Genomic DNA, 21,559 nt, shown 5'->3' with positions numbered 1-21,559 from the left:
TGACCTTTGACCTACTTTTCACAAATAATCTGAATGGTTAATTTATCTTGTCTTCTGAATTTTGAGATGCAGGGCTTTGATAACTAGCATTTATATTACATGTTGATGAGGTAATGATATTTTACTTTTAAACTGTTTGAAATACAATTCACACAAAATGAACTTTAAATACTATGAAAATACATCAGGATCAGTATACCAAAATATAGACGGACAATTCGATATAGACAGACTGGAATCTCTTTCTAGTTAAGAATCTGATGGATTGTTGAATTAAACAATAGAATACACTGAGGAAATTCTGAATCATATTTGTCTTACTTTATGACTAACGCTACTCTATCGCAGTCTTAATATCCCCAGGTATATTTAGACGGGGCACTTGACCTCGTCTATTGTTTTACTGTCAGTCAAGGTCTCAAACGGAAGCCGTGCACTTGGCAACTCAATTTAATCTACACTAAACAAAAGAGTGCAGAAATTGCACTGGTCAAAAGACATAAATGCTAAATCAAACAAGAAAAAGTAGTTTGAGGATAATATTGCAGATTACTTTGGACCTAGTAAATTCGGACAATGTCATAAGGTTTCCCAACTGTTAATCTAAATTTTATATGAATATAATATTTTGTTTATGATTTTTACTTTTTCATTTTCATCTGAATTTTAAATTTCTTAATTTTCTTAAAGTTAGTAACAATGCACTATAAAGAAATCTTCAACAGTAATGAAGTATATAAAATCATGAATGTTATTAATTTGACTCCGTCTTTCAGTACTGTATCAGTACTTTGATTTTCTTTGCAGCCAAATGTATGAGCTATAATTTAATGTGAAAATGACTGACTGATCACTTTTAGATTTATTCATATCTGTAATGATGCTATAGCAGGCGACTCTTGCATTCCTTGGAACACTTTACTCAAGACATTCTTGACACCGACACCACAGAAACAGGTCTAAAAATATTTCCATAACTAATCTGTTAATCTCAGTCTTGAAGTTTGGGGATCTATTCATTGTAATTTAAATGCTTTAAAATCGATTGACGATTTACTTTCACTGAAGCAATTATATTGCAAAATGTTGTTTAGTCATAATTTTAGAACTTGAACTGATGAAAAATCTGGAAATTTTAAGACTTGTCTTTAAAATTGTAGATCATGTTTAGAATGTCATATTTTTTTTTAAAAAATTACAGGTAAATCTGGGGAGTAGACAGGTCTGTGATATACATTATAAGTTTATTTTTACTGGTTGTGTTGTGGATATACATTATAAGTTTATTTTTACCAGTTGTGTTGTGGATATACATTATAAGTTTATTTTTACCAGTTGTGTACATCTAAAGTTAAGCAGCTCCTCTGTCACCCAGAGGTCCTCAGGGACACAGATACACATTTTCCCTCCAGCTTGCTTCCCTGCTTTCCTTAGAGACTGCTGAGAGCAATTTGTGGAGTCGGGTACTAGTTTCTCCTCTGAGGAGAACCAGTATATATGGCCAGGATGGAGCGCTTCATACCATTGAACAGCCCTACCCTGGAACAGAAGAATGTGGGTGGCTGTCATTTGGCTACCCTGTCCCCTAGCATTATCAGAGTCTTGCTTTGATATTCCATTTGTTTCATTCCTATTGTCCCAAAACTTAACAGCTTCCTCTACAAAGCCGTGAATCTTCTCTTCTGACCAGGACTTATCAAGGAAATAGCCAACTGCTGTAAACCTAAGACGTGGTTGTCCACAGTTCACTCCCTCCAATAACAATGATTCCTTGTGAATTATACAACACCGTACTGCATTATCCTCACCACTTACTCTAGTTCTCTTATTCTCTTTCAGGACCTCCATGTCAGATAAGGACATTGTCAGATATAGTTCCTCTCTGACATCAGAGACATACTTCTCCTCTCCATAAGAACCTAGGTTTGGATACTGACAAATTTGGAACTTTTCATACACCACACTGTACTTCTGTACAGCCACTAAACATCCATTTAATGAGGATAATGAATGCAGCTCCTTTTCCTGCTCCATTAATATTAGACATTTGTGACACCCTGTATCATCTAGAAGAAGAATTTTACTGCTCCTTGAACTGAAATCTATGTAGCCAATCAAAACCTGAAATGAATATAATCCATCCAATCAAACCCCAATATAAAATCAGGCATGGTTTAATGAATACAACATTAGTAAAATGCAGATACTAAAAAGCATCAATTTTCTATGATTTAATAGAGGAGGGATTTTCTTTATTATTTTGTCACTGAAGGATCTACAAGAGATACCTCTTATTAAGGCTGCCTTTGGTTTATTTGTAAACAAAAATAAGCAATTAAGGGACAGATATATCAAATAAACCTCCAAAAAAATTCAGGCATGGTTTAAAATGACCATAATGTTAGTAAAATGCAGATAAATCATAAAGCATTTTCTATGATTTAATAGTCAATATACATGTATGAATTGATACCTGTATATTTTATATATTTGATTCATGTAAATCATACATTAATAAAAGTGCACTATACACTGATAATTAATATGTATACACATTGATTCCTGTATACAATACACATGAATACATTTATACCTGTAAAGAATATAGACATTTTACCTGTGTTTTATTCTCCTGGTTATCCTCTGTATGATAAAGCCAGTAGAGGGCTGTATTAAGTCTGTCTGTGCTTCTCAGGCTCTGAATAAGATTGTGTCCTTGTCTGTCTATTGCTTTTGTGTCAAAACTAATATCAGAACACAGAACCAATGTAGGGAAAAGTGGACATGTGGGCTGAAATGAGATACAAAACTGAGATACTGATAAAAAATGATAATAATGTTAAACAATTAAACAAAACAAAAACTGTCTAATATTGCTGCAACAGTTTTTTAATAGTTTTTAAATAAAGTTAATGAATAACTCTTAGATTTGTCTTTAAACTTTTTTCAAATAATTGGTGACTTTTTTTCAGGTTTTAAAGACCTGGTTTTAAGCTGTAATTCACATTTTTTTTTCTACAGATGTATCAACAGGCACTTCCTTGATTCTATGTCTAAAATCTACATAAACAAAAAAAACACCTGTAAAATGAAGAAAAATTATCAAATCATGATGAAAATATCAGATGCACATCTTTATATGGTGGATAATGAGTGTAACATTTTTCAGACAAATCCATGATAGAGTCTCCGAGTCTCTGTCTACAGACACAAGGACAGAGAGACAGACATGGGGATTCCAATATACCCCCCTAAATTTTGTTTGTGGGGGTACAATAAATGGTAACTTATCTTTAATAATAAAAGGGAGGTAACTCTTACAGGAAATCACTTACCTCCATCTCTAGTGTGGATTTGTACAGAAAACAGCTGTGAGGGGTGGACAGGAATTCTTCCATGTAATTTCTTTTCTGGAGATCAGCACTGTCAGTCATGTATCTCTTCAACAACCAATTGAATTGAGGACTGCAAATACAATCCTATAGTTCATTTATGTACAAATCTAATGGGAAGATGTGTTTGTGAAAACTGATGCCTCCCTATGGCAGCTTATGGCACAGGTTATATTTTCTCAAATGCTTGTCAAACTCCAAGGTCAAGAGATAAAAATGTTCTTATCCGAAGAAAGGTCTTGTCTCAGGGAATATAACTATGAAACATGAAAGCCCTAGCACCAACCGTTGAAAAGTTATGGGGAAGGTTTAAGTTTTTTGAAAAGTAAGTCATATGTCAAGGTCATGATGAAATGGTTAGAATTAATTGTGCCCAAAAGAAGACCTTGTCACAGGAAATACACCTGTGAAATATGAAAGCCCTAGCACCAACCATTCAAAAGTTATGGATAAGGTTAAAGTTTTTCAAAACTTGGTGAAACTCCAAAGTCAAGGACAAAGGGTCAAAACTTGGTATCCAAGAGAAGGTCTTGTCACAGTAAATACACATGTGAAATATGAAAGCCCTAGCATCAATTGTTCAAAAGTTTCACAGCCATGACTTAAACAAATTTTAATCTGCCCTATGTCAGAAGCTTTCACAAAAGTTTCATAATTTCTGAAAGATTATTCTTAAGAAGATTTTTTTATGACAACCAAACTATATTTGCTTTGTCTTGATTTTCTCCCCTTTGAAAGGAACATGACCATTTATTTTAACAAACTTCTATCCTCTTCACCAAAGGATGCTTTGTGAAAAAATTGGTTGAAATTGGTTCAGTAGTCCTAGAGAAGAAGTAGAAAATGTGAAAAGTTAACAGACAACAAGTGATCAGAAAAGCTCACTTGAAACTTTAGTTCAGGTTAGCTAAAACTATATATGTAGGATTTAGGACACTTTGGTTCAGGTTAGCTAAAACTATATATGTAGGATTTAGGACACTTTGGTTCAGGTTAGCTAAAACTATATATGTAGGATTTAGGACACTTTTACAAAGTTTCTTGCTTTGACTAAAAGTGCAGATATAGGATTTTATCCCATGGATATCGCTCATTGGATTTTTTTTTTTCATATCCCACTGCTGTGACATCACAATGGGTTTTGCGTAAAAGTGATGAAGTAAAATGAAGTAGATTCCTATATAAAAACAGTTTAAAATATTGATAGTGATGTATAAAACATGGGATAAAAAGAATCTCCCATAATTTGTAGTTAGATATGATCTTTATCCAACTCGTGTGTTTTTTATCCCCTCCCCACGGTTTGGGGATAAAAAACACACAACTCGTTTGATAAAAATCATATCCAACTACAAATCATGGGAGATTCTATATTTATCAAGGGTACATTATAATCTTCATATTTACCAGAGAGTGGTGAACTTTGTGTAGAGGGAAATGAGGAATCTGATAAACTGGAGCATCTGTGTGCTGCTGAATGAGTACCTCCATAGCTGGCATCTTACAAACTCAGACAATTTTACATTCTACAAATGACACAACCCCATATATCTATACTATCAATATAAATAATATACGGAGGGATACCCCATATATCTACACTCTCAATATAAATATTATAGTGAGGGATACCCCATACATCTCCACTCTCAATATAAATATAGTGAGGGATACCCCATTCATCTCCACTATCAAAATAAATAATATATGAAGGGATACCCCGTATATCTCCACTATCAATATAAATAATATAGTGAGGGATACCCCATTCATCTTCACTATCAATAAAAATAATATAGTGAGGGATACCCCATATATCAATAAAAATAATATAGTAAGGATTATCCCTTACATTTCCAATGTCAATAAAAATAGCATTTCTTAACTATCTTAACTATCTAACAATTGTCTGTTTGAAATATCAATATGTATGCACCGTTAGAAATTTTACAGCATTTTTAATTTATTCTACATTTTTTCTTGGAATTATATGTGTGTTAATAAGAACATTTTACATTTTTTTCTTACCTCCGTTTGTGAAGGGAGATCAAAGAACTGAGACGCTCGGATACAGCTTACCTTTGTTTGTGGAGGGAGATTAGAGAACTGAAACACACTGATACAGCTTACCATTGTTTGTGGTGGGAGATCAGAGAACTGACACACGGATACAGCTTACCTTTGTTTGTGGAGGGAGATCAAAGAACTGACACACGGATACAGCTTACCCTTGTTTGTGGAGGGAGATCCGAGAACCGAGACACACTGATACAGCTTACCTTTGTTTGTGGAGGGAGATTAGAGAACCGAGACACACTGATACAGGTTACCTTTGTTTGTGGTGGGAGATCAGAGAACTGAGACACAGGGATACAGCTTACCTTTGTTTGTGGAGGGAGATCAGAAAACTGAGACTCACGGAAACAGCTTACCTTTGGTTGTGGAGGGAGATCAGAGAACTGAGACACACTGATACAGCTTACCTTTGTTTGTGGAGGGAGATCAGGGAACTGAAACACACTGATACAGCTTACCATTGTTTGTGGAGGGAGATTAGAGAACTGAAACACACTGATACAGCTTACCTTTGTTTGTGGAGGGAGATCAGAGAACTGAGACACAGGGATACAGCTTACCTTTGGTTGTGGAGGGAGATCAGAGAACTGAGACTCACTGATACAGCTTACCTTTGTTTGTGGAGGGAGATCAGAGAACTGAGACACAGGGATACAGCTTACCTTTGGTTGTGGAGGGAGATCAGAAAACTGAGACTCACGGAAACAGCTTACCTTTGGTTGTGGAGGGAGATCAGAGAACTGAGACTCACTGATACAGCTTACCTTTGTTTGTGGAGGGAGATCAGAGAACTGAGACACAGGGATACAGCTTAACTTTGGTTGTGGAGGGAGATTAGAGAACTGAAACACACTGATACAGCTTACCTTTGTTTGTGGAGGGAGATCAGAGAACTGAGACACAGGGATACAGCTTACCTTTGGTTGTGGAGGGAGATCAGAGAACTGAGACTCACTGATACAGCTTACCTTTGGTTGTGGAGGGAGATCAGAAAACTGAGACTCACTGATACAGCTTACCATTGTTTGTGGAGGGAGATCAGAGAACTGACACACGGATACAGCTTACCTTTGGTTGTGGAGGGAGATCAGAGAACTGAGACACTTGGATACAGCTTACCTTTGTTTGTGGAGGGAGATTAGAGAACTGAAACACACTGATACAGCTTACCTTTGTTTGTGGAGGGAGATCAGAGAACTGAAACACACTGATACAGCTTACCTTTGTTTGTGGAGGGAGATCAGAAAACTGAGACTCACGGAAACAGCTTACCTTTGGTTGTGGAGGGAGATCAGAGAACTGAGACACACGGATACAGCTACAGGTACAGCAAAGGAGACAGATCTTTGGAACCTGGAATTCCAGCAAATCAGGCGATTAAGATAACAAGAGGCCCAAGGGCCTTAATGGTCACCTGAGTACAACAATTTAGAGGATCCATAAACTGATAAATGAAGCTTTGTTGCCCAATAGCAAGGAAAACAGTACGATTAAGATCAACAAAATTATTGGTCTAGTATCTTTCTATCTTTCCCCCATTTATCACTATTACCATGCAGGCTTTTAACAAAATGTCTATATTATTACCTCTCACATTAGCCTCACTTGGCCTTCGAAGAAAATTTAAAAAGATAAGTTATTTTTGTTTCATTTTTATTCATCTATTATTTCCAAGTCTACCTGATTATTAAAACTATGAAAGTACTTTTTGTATTATACAATAAATGTTCTTGCATAACTCTCTTATTCTATTAACCTTCCAAATACATTATCTACGGTGATTAATTATCAAAGGTGAATGACAAAGGGGAATAACTTTGGGCACTCAGTAGAATACAAATTAATAGAGCCCTGGCCAGGACCAGAACACTTTACTAAATGGTCCAGATGTTCAAAATTCTGGTAAAAATACCTTGCTTATTAAAACTTTTACTCTGTTTGCTTCCAATATGCCCAGGAGTAGAGGAGATTTTCACTATTTAACAAAGCCCTACCCTTACACCAGAACCCATGACCTGAGGTCATGAAAATTTACAAATTTGGAAGAGGTACCCTTATCATCATAACTATGCAATTAGTTGAAGATTTTCAAAGAATTCACACATTTTCACTATATAATCAAATAGAGCCCCCCCCCCCCCCCCCCCCCCCCCCGGAAACAACAAAACCCCTGGGACCACAAGTTTTAAAAATTTTGTACAAGCATCCTTGCTCATCATAACTAAACACTTGTTTCTTTGCTTTATACATGTAACCAGGAGTAGAAAAAATATTTTGAAAGAAATTATGAATTTTCACTATATAATCAATAGAGACCCCCCCCCCCCCTCTTTCACCAGAACCCCTGACCCAGGGGCCATGAAATTCACAATTGTGGAAGAGGCAGTCTTGTTCAACATAACTATGTACTTAGTTAGTTTATTTAATACCCAGGAGCAGAGAAGAAGATTTTCAAAGAAATAACGCACTTTCACTATATGATGTATATAGCCCCACCCTAGCAGCACAACCCCTGACCCTGGGGCCATGAATTTCACAATTTTGGTAGAGGGCTCAATCCTTATTACAATCATGTCAACAGTTTGACTGCTTGATGTCCAGGAATAAAGAAGAAGATTTTTAAAGATTGCATTAATTTTGGTGGTTTTAGCCCCACCCCTCAGGCCCCAGGGGGGCAGGGACCATTAAAAATCACAATTTTTGTGCCCCTTCACCCATAGATGCTATATGCCAAAATTGGTTGAAATTGGTTGAGCGGTTTCAGAGAAGAAGCTAAAAATGTTCAAATGTTAACGACGCACAACGCACAACAAACACTGACGGACAAAAACAGATAGCAATAGGTCATCTGAGTGACTCAGGTGACCTAAAAATCCAACCACAGCATGGAATACTCACATGATACTCTGATAGACACATTCTTAGAAAATGAAACTGAATAAAGAGTTAAAAACAGATATAAAATTTGACGAATTGATGCATTATATTTTTAAAGAGAACACTTCCTAAAGACCATTCCACCATCCCTTCATATTTATATGTAACATTATGGGCATCTTTAGTGGTCACATCCCGGGCTGCCCAGAAGAAAAATGGCTTGAACTTGACATTTCACTACGTGAAAATACAAACATATAAATTTGTCAATTTCTAGCTCATTGAAATAAGGCAAAAGTCTCCCCATCTTCTAAGGATGCTTTGTGTCAAGTTTGAAGAGGTGCTGGAGATTATAAATCATAACAATAAGGTAACAATAGGAGTATATTGCATCATTATGACATCAGACCTTTACCTGGATACAGGTAAAAATGTGACTGTGTTTAGGTGTTTTTAAAGACTTGTGGATTTGTTAAGAAAATTCAAATTTAGTGTTTTGTTGATGATTTGTTACCAGTGATTTGTTAGTAGTTTGTTGAGATGATTTGTTAGTAGTTTGTTGAGATGATTTGTTAGTAGTTTGTTGAGATGATTTGTTAGTAGTTTGTTGAGATGATTTGTTAGTAGTTTGTTAGAGTGGTTTGTTAGTAGTTTGTTAGAGTGGTTGTTAGTAGTTCGTTGATGTGGTTTGTTAGTAGTTTGTTGATGTGGTTTGTTGTTCATGGTCTGTTATAGTAGTTTGTTAGCTCATTTGCATGTGTTTTGCTTTACTGTTAAACTACTTTCAAAACACAGTGGTTTGTGTGTAAATTGTTATAGTAGTTTGTTTGCCCTTTTTTCGTATGGGTTGTAATTAGAAAATTAGGTATTTCCTTTGTTTTCTTGGCTTTACATTCCATATTATCTTAATAAATCTAATTAAAGTATGAATCATTATTCATTTTGAATTATCAAACATTACAGATTTTATTCAAAAATACAAAAGGTTCTTTTTCTTATGATCGAATCGAAATTATTTGAAAACTGACGTGAATCGATTTGAAAATTTTCTGATTCATGGCAGCCCTAGATGTATGACTTTTACCTCTTTGGAGTCTGTTGTATTGAGTATCTATGACCTATGACTTTTACCTATTTAAAAGCTGTATTGAGTGTTAACACTATGATGTATGACCTGTACTTGTCTGTATTGAGTATCTATGACCTATGATTTTTGATACCTATTTGGAAGCTGTATTGAGTATCTATGACCTATGATTTTTGATACCTATTTGGAAGCTGTATTGAGTGTTAACATTATGACTTTTACCTGTTTGGAGTCTGCATTGAGTATCTACAACCTATGATTTTTGATACCTATTTGGAAGCTGTATTGAGTATCTATGACCTATGATTTTTTATACATATTCGGAAGCTGTATTGAGTGGTAACACTATGACATCTGACTTTTACCTGTTTGGAGGCCACCATATGACTGTTGTGCACTGTGACATGGGAGCCAAGATGAAAACTTCTGTGGGAATGATGGTATGACATACTACTCAGCAACAGCCTGTGTAAAACAGTAAATACTCTAAGGAATGAATTTAATAGCTGCCCAATTAAAACAGTATAAACTGGGTTGGGACAATTTATGTTTTAAAAACTGTGAAGAGTTCAAAGAATTGTGGTACCCTGCTATGGTGTCTTTGTGGTTGTGATGCAATTGTTTATGGCAAATTGTAACTGCTTTTTCTGTATGTCTTGTTCTCTGTGTCCATCATACTAGGGGTGAAACGGTACACCTCCTTCACGGTTCGATACGTATTGTATAATTTTGTCTCGGTTCGGTTATTTTCGATACGATACATTTTGATAGAAGGAAACAAATTCAACGTTGTTTTATGCTTTCTTTTTCTAAATCTAGTCACATATTTTACGAATTTTATTTGCAAATTGACTAGAAGAAATTGATTAAAATTATTATACTGTCAAAAATTATTTTACAAGCTATCAGTCATCAAAAATTTACATTTTCTACACTTATTTATACTGAGTAACATGTTTTACCTTATGCCAAACCTGACTGAATAACGATCCCGACCGAAAAATGAACCGAACCGAAAATTAGAGATTTTGCACCGTGTATCAAAACCGAGAAAAAATACCGCGGTGAATCGATACCGCGGTGAACCGTTTCACTCCTACATCATACAAGACCTTTTGAATTGAGTTATGATATTTGAACACATATTTGACCTTGTTCTTACATTTTGATGCAGTAGTTTCAAGCATCTGCACTGAGTAGTTGCTGAGAAAACTGAGACGAAAATTTGTTATGTATGGTACGGACAGACGCGCAGATAAACAGGAAGTTGACATCAGATTCATACAAAAATGTGTCTCACCATATGGCATGCCTAAACAAAAATTGTGCTAAAATTTCAAGCATCTGCGATGAGTAATTGCTGAGAAAACTGTGACGAAAATTTGTTACAGACAGACAGACACATAGACTGAAACACAAGGGTAAAACAGTATACCTCCCTCTCCTTCGGAGCATGGGTATAATTATAATCACTAGTTTTTTTCATATAATACATAATTCTGCATTTTTGAAAGGCCTGAGTGATGGGAAGGGAGATAATACAATACAAACCACACAGTTTTATCCAGTTGATACAACCCAAAGTTTTCCAAGTCCACATTAGTTACTTCCCCCTGAAATGATCAAACATAGTCCCTATAAAAACATGGTAAATCCTAATGATACACATTGCCCACCTCCTGTATATATCAACATGTCATAAATCCTAATGATACATATTGCCCATCCCCGTGTATCAACATGTTGTGTATCTACATGATACACATTGTCCATCCCCTATATCAACATGTGGTAAATCTAAATGATATTATCTTGAAACAAAACATAACCTGATTGATATTTGAATTATTCAATACAAAGCAAAATATGATAAATTAACTTGAAATGCACCACTGATATGATATCCTGATTTATTGGTACAACCCTGACATGTTATCTTCTAGTACTTGGGAACACGGTGAATTCACCATGCATCGAACACGTGGATCTGAGGAATTCAACAAATTAGGTAATAAAGTAAAATCTACAGAATTTTAATTTTGTTTACATGAGTGTGAGTGTGATTTTTGTACACAGAATATTGTATCCATACAGATGATTACCTAGGCATCATTGAAATGGTGACCATCTCAAAAAAGCCACACTTTTGGCAAAGGAGATAAGGATGAAAGTCCATTTATCCAAGGTCAAGCTTTGGTAGAAGTTTGAGTCAGATGGGGCTAATGGGAGAAAAGAATTTTACCTTTGATCTAAAAATAGTTCAAGGTCATTGCATACCTTCTACCAACAGGTACCCTATAAGTTGAGTCTGACTGGGTCGAGGGAAGGGAAAATCTGCTCTGGACAAGGATACATGAAGGTCTTCTGACCTTGCTCTAAACAAATGAAATTGGATGGACAGACAGACAGATGGGTGGATGACAACTGATCACTGTAGGGCATCATATCCTGATATATTGGTATAACACCTGACATATTACCTTTGGGTACAAGGGTACAACTGTTAAATTATGTCCTGATGTATTGATAAAACACTTGTTGTTTGCCAAAGGCACTAATTAGAATACTCAGCCAAGTGTATTTTGTTTACAGTTTCAATACAACATTTATTGTGATAAATCAATATAGCAACCAGCATGATATATCCTGATACTTTGATACAACACAAGATTTATCTTAATATTTCAAGATATATGATATATGCAGATATATCAATACAACACCTGATATGATACATTCTGATATAGCAATACAACACCTGATATATGCAGATATATCAATACAACACCTGATATGATACATTCTGATATATCAATACAAACCTGATAGGAACAAAACTCCTGATCCTCAGACACTCTGATCAACTCTTTTGGATTTAATAAAGAAATCTTCTCATCCTTGCAGTTTTCTTTCAGCCATTTCTTCAAAAATAAAACTTACTTTGAGTAGAGTTGGCATACTATGATAACATTTTATACAAAGTACATTTTTTCATGTTCTGATTTTGAAAGAATTGAAGAAATATGCATGCAATTAATTGACATTACTTGATGAAATTGCACATATATTAGTACTGGGAACTTACAGAGAGAGAAATGACTTCAATATTTTCCACTGTAGGAGCAAAAATATCAGATTTCTTCCAGGGAACGAGAACTTTTTTCTCTTGAGGTGTCCCCTGCAAGAATGGATGATTTTATACGTCATCAATCAAAAATCATAAAAATAAAGCAACAATTTCATCAGCTTTAAGTGTAAGCTTGATAACAGCAGTGAGATTTTTTCTTATCAAAAATACTATGGCAATATACAAACACACAGAACACTATTTCACAAGAACAATTAAATCAGAACAATATTAAGACACATGTCAATAAATCCAGGAGTCATCCATTTAACTCCTTCATTAATAATTATGTATTGTTAACTTGCATATAAATTTGAGTTGTAATTACAATATCCTGAGCTGGATGTAAATCAGGGTACAAAGGACAATGTATGATAACAGCCGAATCTGGCCCCTTATTTGATGTAATAAAGTGCCCAGCCACAGCATGATACACCCGTCAAATATTGTTCAATTGTCAAAAACAGTTTAGAGTGCAAAAAAATCATGTCAACCTTGATACAAGGATTTCAATGATTTTTGCATTCCTCATAATAATTGTTTATACATCTCCTGTGGTGTAGGCATTAATTATACATATACAAATATTACATTATAGATCTTCAACTGGTTGTGTTAGAGCTTGACAAATGCCCATCTGCAGCCCCCCCCCCCCCCCCCCCTTTCCAGCTTTCAGATTTGTGAGACATGATGCTTGGAATTTGCTGATATTTTCAAAAAATTAATTAAAAATATCATATTAAACAATATCAATTTAGTCTTAACAACTTAATCTATATCAAATTAATATCAAAAATAAAAGGCTGGCCATCAAATGACATATGCTATAAACTGACAAGCAGTTCTTCTGTCTAATTCCCAAAGGCTGCTTGATCAGAGATCCTCCAACAGAAATGATTGAGACAGCTAGCCTTCCTACACTGAACTCATTAATTAATCTTTAACTGGATGCATGTCCACTCATCACTCCCAACAGACGAATGGATCTATACATACTATCTGCTTTCTAGTCCTAAAAAATGCATATTTATGTCATTCTGATATTAAATTTGAAAACAAAGATTTTTTTTTATTTGTTACAAACATTTATAAAAAGAAAAAAAAACTTGTGTAATCTTGATGCAATATTTTTAATAAGGTTCCTGCATTACTCTTAGATTTGTAGGGACTATCTACCATAATTAAAACATTTTTTCAAATACTTGATTATTTTTAGATTTTTAGATTTAATGTCAGACTGGTTTTAAGCTGCAATTCATACAGACAACGGGCATGCTGATTCCAATACCCCCCCCCCCCCAAGTATAATTAGTTTTAATTATATTATACAATATCAATTAGTTTATCATACAATATCAAATTAATTTATTATACAATATCAAAGAAGTTTTAATTACTGTTCACCAAATTCAAGTTAGGCTAGCCAACTATTTAATCCAACAGGGCTGATTCTTTTTGCCCAGTTCCCATGAGATATAGATAACACCTGCTTGATCAGAGATGCTCTACCAGTTAGCTCCTCACACTCAACACATTAATTTCTCTCTAATTTGACATGCAATTTTCTGTTATCAAATTCTCCTTGACCAGTGCTTGATAATTACACCCATGGGAGGTGGAATTTCCCTTGCAACATTACATTTGTTATAGATTGCTGTAAAGTATATAATGAAAAAATAAGTATTTTCTTGATTTAACATATTTTTAATAAGGATACTGCAACACTCTTGCATTTTTTGGGATTGTGTAATCTAATAGTAAAAAGACAGTTTTATTTTTAAATTTCACTTAAATTAAAGGTCACAGTGACCTTGAAATAGGTCGCGACACACCTTCTACCTAAGATGCATAAATTGGCCAAGTTTGATGATTCTAAGTCCAATAGTTTTCTAGTTATGAGCCGGACAGGATTTTTCCATATTTGGCCATAGCGTCTTAATTAAAGGTCAGAGCGACCTACTTTTAGTGTGCGACACACCCTCTACCCAAGAAGTATCAGCTGACAAAGTTCGATAATCCTAGGCCTAATAGTATTAAAGTTATAAGCCGGACACGAGAAAAGCTAACAGACAGACAGATGGACAGACAGACGGACATGAACGCCATAACATAATACATCCCATCTAAAGACGGGCGTATGAAAACCAAACACATTTAAAATTGTGATAGTTTGTAGTTAAGAACTTAAAATGATGCTTGTTTTAAAACTAGCACTAATTTTGATTCAGGGCTTACACGGAGGCCACATGAGGGTGCAGAAGTAGAACATTTTCCCGAATGTCCTCAATTCTGGCGGAATTTCGTCAAATTTGAGTTACTTTTCACTTCAGAAGATTTTTATACGTAAGATGCATCTGATACTAAGTGTATGAAATATATAAATTGGTAGATAGGCAAGCTTGTGCTCTATGTTTTCTGAAACAAAATGTGCAGTAAACTCAATAAAAATTTGCTTAAAAATGAAAAAACTCAGAAATTGACATATTTTCTGATCTTCCTGTGACCTCAGTGTATCCCATAGCTTATAACCAATACCCATTTTGTGGCAGGGGTGACAACAGGTTTTTATTGATAAATTGTTGCATCATTCTAAATGACACCCCAAACAAGGGGCCAAAAAGGGGTCTTAGCCTATCTTGTCCTTTCTTTTGTCACAACAAGATATATTAACCTTGTGAATAGTTTGTCTGCAAGACAAATTTAATTCCCATGAGCTAATTGATTTAACTGTTAAGTATTAAGCCATTTTGTTCTCCATCATTGAATAACATTTTTTGTGCTTTACTGTAGAAAACTACGTCAGTAAAAACTAAATCTCTTATTGTCTACACATGTGTGATTGAAGTTTTTTGGGGTTTTTTTTTATTTTTATAAATGAAAATGGTGCTGTCTATCTGTATTACACATATTGATAAAGAAAACATTGGTATTGTATTTTTTGTAAAATATATAATGTGTTTTTTTTTCCTTTTGCTCACAAAATTTAACTAGTTCAAAGTAACTATCAATAAGTGAAAATGCCCAATTCAAACACAGCTAGTAAATAAGTATGTTGAAGGCAAACACTGATAAATTTGTACGTTATAGGCAAATAGTTCGGAATTTATAAAAGTTTCTATCTTATATTTCTTTACCCAACTCTATTACCTTGTACAGGGTAGTGGGAAGTAGGCCTAGAAACAGGAACTCTTTCTGTGGGGTCAAAAGGTCATGCCAGTGTAGGTACTTCCTGTCCTATAAATAAATCAATCATCAGAAGACAAAGGAGATAGGTAGAGATCCTGCTAGTACAAAATGTGTCAATTCTCAAATGTCAGAAATGATTATAATATACTAATCTGAGAAGACAATTATCCCCCCTCTTTTTTCTAAAGCATTGTTATTTTAGGATTGAGATAGGCCATACTCCGATCCATATCAATATTTTCCCCTGAGATACTGTTTCAAAATGTGTTGTAATATCAGTATGAAACAGACAAAGGAATAATTTAACAACCCCCCTTTTTTCCCCTCCATGTCTTAATACAATACTTTGAATATTCTGTGTAACTTTATATATATTTTATCTTTTATAACATTTTCCATCCACTAAATAAATTACAAAGTACCTTAATAATAATGGTGACCTTTTTCTGTAGTTCAATACAAAATACCAGATCTTCTTTAATTCTACAGAAAATAACAGAAAATAATCACTCACTCATCTGAGGAACATATGGAATTATCAAGACACACATGGAATTATCAAGACATGTATGGTGCACTGGTCATTCAAAAAATACTATGACAATTTCACTCTTCATCATATTATTTTTATAAAATCTTAGATCAACATGTAAAATTAATTTTGCAGGTGTACATGTGAAGTTTTGTTCCCTTTGATTTAATGGAATGAATTTTATTTAATCTAAAATCAATATTTTGACACTACAGAGCACTCATTACATCAAAAATGATGTCATGGTTAATAGCACATACTACTCAGTCATTAACCCTTCACACTTAGTTTGCCAATTACAATTGTTTGAGTAGCATATAAGCCATATATTAAGTTAGTTTGTCAGCATTTCAAATTTTTAATCGTGCAACTCTTCTTTCACAAATTCCACAACAGTGAAGCGCACATCATTTTCAATGATGTTACCAACTCTTTTGATTAGATTTTTATCTATGATCTATTTCCTTGCAGACCATCTATGGTTTGATTCAAAGTCTTTACATCTCAAAAACAACCTTTGCCATTTATACACAAATACATGGCTCATTTTTTATATATTCCCTGGTTCAAAGTTTGTTTTAGAGGTTTTAGAGGTTAGTGTGCATCCTGAAAACAATATTTATGCAAGTTCTGTGTAAGTAGGTCTTATAGTTTGTTGGGAATTGACCTGTTCCAAAAACTTTAACCTGTTCACTAATCAAGAAAATGTCTTTCATTTCCTACATCCAAAGCAAGTCTGGAATGCACCATCTATGCAAGTTAAATCATAACAGGCCATATAAATAATTATAGAGCTACTCCAAACACATTGTCATGGTTACTCATTTGGAAAATATATGTCAGATCCAGCATCCGAAGCAAGTCTGGTAGTGTCCATCCCTAGATGCATCATCCATGCAAGCTTGGTTCAGGTAGGGCTTATAGTTACTTGGGAATGGACCTGCTCCAAAAACTTTAACCTGGTCACTCATCTGGAAAATGTAGGTCAGATCCAGCATCCGAAGCAAGTCTGGTAGTGTCCATCCCTAGATGCATCATCCATGCAAGTTTGGTCCAGGTAGGACTTATAGTTACTTGGGAATAGACTTGCTCCTAAAACTTTAACCGGGACGCCGACGCCGGGGGTATAGCATAAGCTCATCTCGACTTCATCGAGGTGAGCTAAAAATGTATTGCTACTTGCTGCTCCCTGACATCCCAAATGAAATTGATTCTTTTCAATGAAGTTATATAATACATCATAATTCGGCATCTGAGATGATGTAATAATACTAAATTCGAACATTTAATTTCATTTAAGCCCAGTTTATAAGAGATATGACTGTAGACATAAAGTGTAATGCTAAGGAATGACTCAATTTTAAGAGAGCTCCATGCTCCCATTTTTGCAGTTTTAAATATTAGATGATTTTGATACATATCATATTATATTTGAATTTCTTTATTCAAATTATTTCAATTGATTTACTGTTAAAATCTGTCTACCAAAGGTTATAATATGACATTATATTAAAAAGTTATAACAAAATAGTATTTTTTAATGACCCTCTTATTATCAAGATCTAAAACAAAATCATCACAACACATACAGAATTATCAAAACACATACAGAATTATCAAAACACATACAGAATTATCAAAACACATACAGAATTATCAAAACACATACAGAATTATCAAAACACATACAGAATTATCAAAACACATACAGAATTATCAAAACACATACAAAATCATCACAACACATACAGAATTATCAAAACACATATGCAATGATCAACTTAAGATTTAAAAAAAAAAAGATAACAAAGTTGAATAAAGTAACATTTGTCTGAACGTTTTATAGATTTTACAAGAGAATTACTTGATGATCTCACTGAAACAGCTGACTTCTCCAATAACATTTAAACAGCCTGGTTTCAATTTATCTCTGAAATTAAAAAAACTAGAAAACTGACCAGTCAGCAAGGGCCCCGCCGAGGGGTAGAAATATAAGGGTGCAGCTTACAGAATGAGAATTTTAATTGATTACAAAAATTAAAAAAAATATATGAAAAAGAATATGCAATAACAACTGTATTGATAAAATTTCAAGATAATTCCTAAATATCCAACAACCTGTACAGAGTATCCCTATATTTACATAAGGCAGTAAAAAACATCATATCTATAATAACTCAATTAAATGTATATTTAAACAAGAGTAAAGCATGTGTTTTATAAAATGCTAGCCTTCAGTGAATGCAAATATCACCCAGGCTTGACCTTAACTTCAAAACAAATATCAGTTGCATACAAAGGTTAATTTATCTTAAAGTGACAAATAAAGATAAGCCTGGAAAATTTTCTGCCCCAGACAAGATAATTAATCCCACAGGATTAATTGTACTGCTCTCTCATCCTTTTCTTCCAAGTTTACAATAAGAACTTTTTCAGTAAAAGTATTTTTTGAATTTACATATGGCAGCAAAAAAAAAAAATAAATAAAAAAATTAAAAAATGAATAAATATATACATAAATAAATAAAATAAATAAATAAATAAAAACAAAACAAAATTTTAAAAAACATATCTTTATGTATATCTTGTTTTTAGAATTCAATAAAATCATAACTCATTGTGTATTTTAACAAAATAAAGTATGAACATTATTTAAATCCACATTTCAGGGAATGTAAATATCATTCATAATTGACCTTAACTTCAAAACAAACTTCATTTGCAGACGGAGGTATTAATTAATCTCAATTTGACAGAAACAGATAATGCTTTGGATTTTCTTCAAGAGGAAATTCAATTAATCCCATGGGACTAGTTTCAGCTTTCATAGTTTACAATAGGAACATTCTCAGCAGTTATCTCTCTTTGCCCTGGCATTCATTCTAATGCAAAGTTAAGGAATCTACCCCACCACCCCAGCTCCAAACTGGATAGAGAACCAAACTTAGAATCAAAATATTCTTACTGCCTCTTCAACCAACATACCAAATTTGAACTTAATTGGTCTACTACAAAAAAAGTTATTAGAAAAAAACAGAAAATTTGTGGACGGAAGAATGACAGACGGACAGACAGAGTGATTACTATAGGGCACCCGCAAATCCTTGCGGGGCCCTAATTAATAAAACCTCAATTACTGTAAACATACTCATTAAAGAAGTAATCATGTACAAAATTTGAAAACATTTAGTTGAAAACTTTGAGTTATCGCATCACAGCAAAAATGTTGAGTGACAGAAGGACCGATAGAAAGATGGATGGATCCCCAAATCTACACGGGTCTTCCTATTATAGTAAAGTACTTATGTACAAAATAAGAAAACATTTCCTTGAAAAGTATTTGAATTATCGCCTCACAACAGTGTAAAAAATTTTGACAGACGGATAGCTGTACAGACAGATGGATGGACAGAGAGACAATGTGATTCCTATAGGGCTCCCACATTTTCATGCAGGACCATAATAATAAACATGAGGAATGCCCCAAATTCTGTAAAAGAGAGAGAGAGAGTTGTAGTTTACACACTTGTTTTCCAATATGACTGCTACATCAGTTGTTGATAACACTTTGATCTCTTTCCTTCTCCTGTCCACATTTTCCTCTTGGATAAAATTTGTAACTTCAATGTAGTTTGTACCTAGAAGAGAATGTGTATGTGAAAATTATCTAAAGGTTAAAAATTACAAACTAATGCAATGGATGCAAACAAAGTTTACCTTGACCTTCTTTGACCAGTCTCCATGACGACAAAATACACCATGAATCTCGAGCATAGATCAACTTTCTCCTGCTGAAATCTGTCCACTGAAAAAGAATTATTTTATATAGTAAAACAGCCATCAACAAAGAGCTAGGTTCATTTTATGCATTTATCATTTAAGTTTTTGACTTTAAATTTTCATTCCCTAAAAAGGTTTCTTATCCTAATACTGTAAATCACTTTTTATTCAGGAGAACTTTATTTTCCCGTAATTGTGCAAACACATTTGCATACAAAAATTTCATTCACACATATATTTGTATTGTTAAGGCTTATATTCAACAATAACCAGAATTTGTGAAAATTCTGTCTTACTTATAAATACCAGGGTTCATATGCATAAAAATTCTCAAGTCCTTAAGCATATACTTAATTCATTAAGCATACATAGAATATAAACTAGGTTTTGTGAAAATTTAGTGATCTATGGTAGAATAAATACCTCTATGGGGCAAGTACAAAAAGGGCTTACTGGAAGTTAAAAAAAACTCTGTCTGATCTTGTCAAAACATTACACTGTAAAATTCCATGGCCTGTAACTACACTGTATGTAACAAATAAGTTTACCTTTTGTATTAAACTTTAAAACCATAAGTCAGTGGAGGAGTGCTTCAGAAACACTAAACAGTTGAAAGACCAACTTTAATACAATTAATTGGTATAGCAAAAAAGTTGTACTAAAGTGGTAATTAATGCAAGAATATCTAATGAATATCCTGGTAATTGTAAGCTCTTATCAGTCTACTAGTTACAAGAAACTGAGGTTATATTACCCCTTTTGGCACAAGATCCCAAAGGGGCACTTTGGGGCCATATAGTGTGTCAGGCTGACCTAATTGGCACAAATCTTAGTTTGGGAACCAGGTAATTTCTCTCAACCCCTATCATATAACATGAAGGGTTTTAATGCCAAGTTTGATAAATAGTGTATTATCAATGAAAAATATTTATTATCTGTTTAGCTTATTTAGCAGTAGTTTGTTTTACTTAGACAAGTGTATTAATTAAACCAACTTCTTATCCTTATTCTCTGTGTACTATCACATTTTTTTGTGTGATAACACACAGAGAATTCTCTTTGTCAACATGGTCAAAATTCTATTTGATATTGATACCTTTTATTCTGCTACTGATTCGGGTAGAAAAAAATTATACCTGACAGGGAATGGATCCTGTGTTATCCTGCAGCTGAATGAATGAGATCTGGTCATTCTGACTCAGAGGTGTGAGTACAAACCTCCCTGATAAAATCTTCCTAAAATCAAAAGCAACACAAACACGATTAGCAGAGGATCATATAAGGAATTGTGTAGCAAGGTGTCCCAAAGGTTTGGCTCCAGGATCACAGTTTGTATATACAGTTAATTTTTTTTTTTTCAGTAATACAGTACAACTGGTTTTTTTTTCTGGGCTTCTAATTTTTGGTTAATTCTGCGGCAAATCTCCAGTAAAACAAAAACAAAAAAATCAATCGCAAAAAATACATTACGGTTAGGATTTCTTAATATGCTCCATTGTATA

The 21,559-nt window shown here is 34.0% G+C and overlaps 1 protein-coding gene across 1 annotated transcript in view; it reads right to left on the bottom strand.

The window, feature by feature from the left end:
• The window catches only part of LOC133181562 (CST complex subunit CTC1-like), a 43,032-nt gene that overhangs the window by 13,788 nt on the left and 7,685 nt on the right, over positions 1-21,559 (bottom strand). The window contains exons 3-17 of the mRNA XM_061316051.1: positions 21,194-21,293; positions 19,995-20,082; positions 19,804-19,915; positions 18,142-18,207; positions 16,168-16,228; positions 15,707-15,793; positions 12,518-12,610; positions 12,255-12,353; positions 10,984-11,045; positions 9,798-9,897; positions 6,741-6,821; positions 4,800-4,918; positions 3,336-3,465; positions 2,618-2,791; positions 1,333-2,121 (exon numbers count right to left, since the gene is read on the bottom strand). Coding sequence (XP_061172035.1) covers positions 1,333-2,121; positions 2,618-2,791; positions 3,336-3,465; positions 4,800-4,918; positions 6,741-6,821; positions 9,798-9,897; positions 10,984-11,045; positions 12,255-12,353; positions 12,518-12,610; positions 15,707-15,793; positions 16,168-16,228; positions 18,142-18,207; positions 19,804-19,915; positions 19,995-20,082; positions 21,194-21,293 — 2,161 coding nt within the window. The remainder of the gene's footprint in view (positions 1-1,332; positions 2,122-2,617; positions 2,792-3,335; positions 3,466-4,799; positions 4,919-6,740; positions 6,822-9,797; positions 9,898-10,983; positions 11,046-12,254; positions 12,354-12,517; positions 12,611-15,706; positions 15,794-16,167; positions 16,229-18,141; positions 18,208-19,803; positions 19,916-19,994; positions 20,083-21,193; positions 21,294-21,559) is intronic.

This window comes from Saccostrea echinata, unplaced genomic scaffold, assembly GCF_033153115.1.
Source record: "Saccostrea echinata isolate AGI-Se365-2 ecotype Australia unplaced genomic scaffold, CSIRO_AGI_Sech_v1 ptg000009l, whole genome shotgun sequence".
Lineage (NCBI taxonomy): Eukaryota > Metazoa > Mollusca > Bivalvia > Ostreida > Ostreidae > Saccostrea > Saccostrea echinata.
This window is presented reverse-complemented; position numbering and strand designations above follow the sequence as displayed.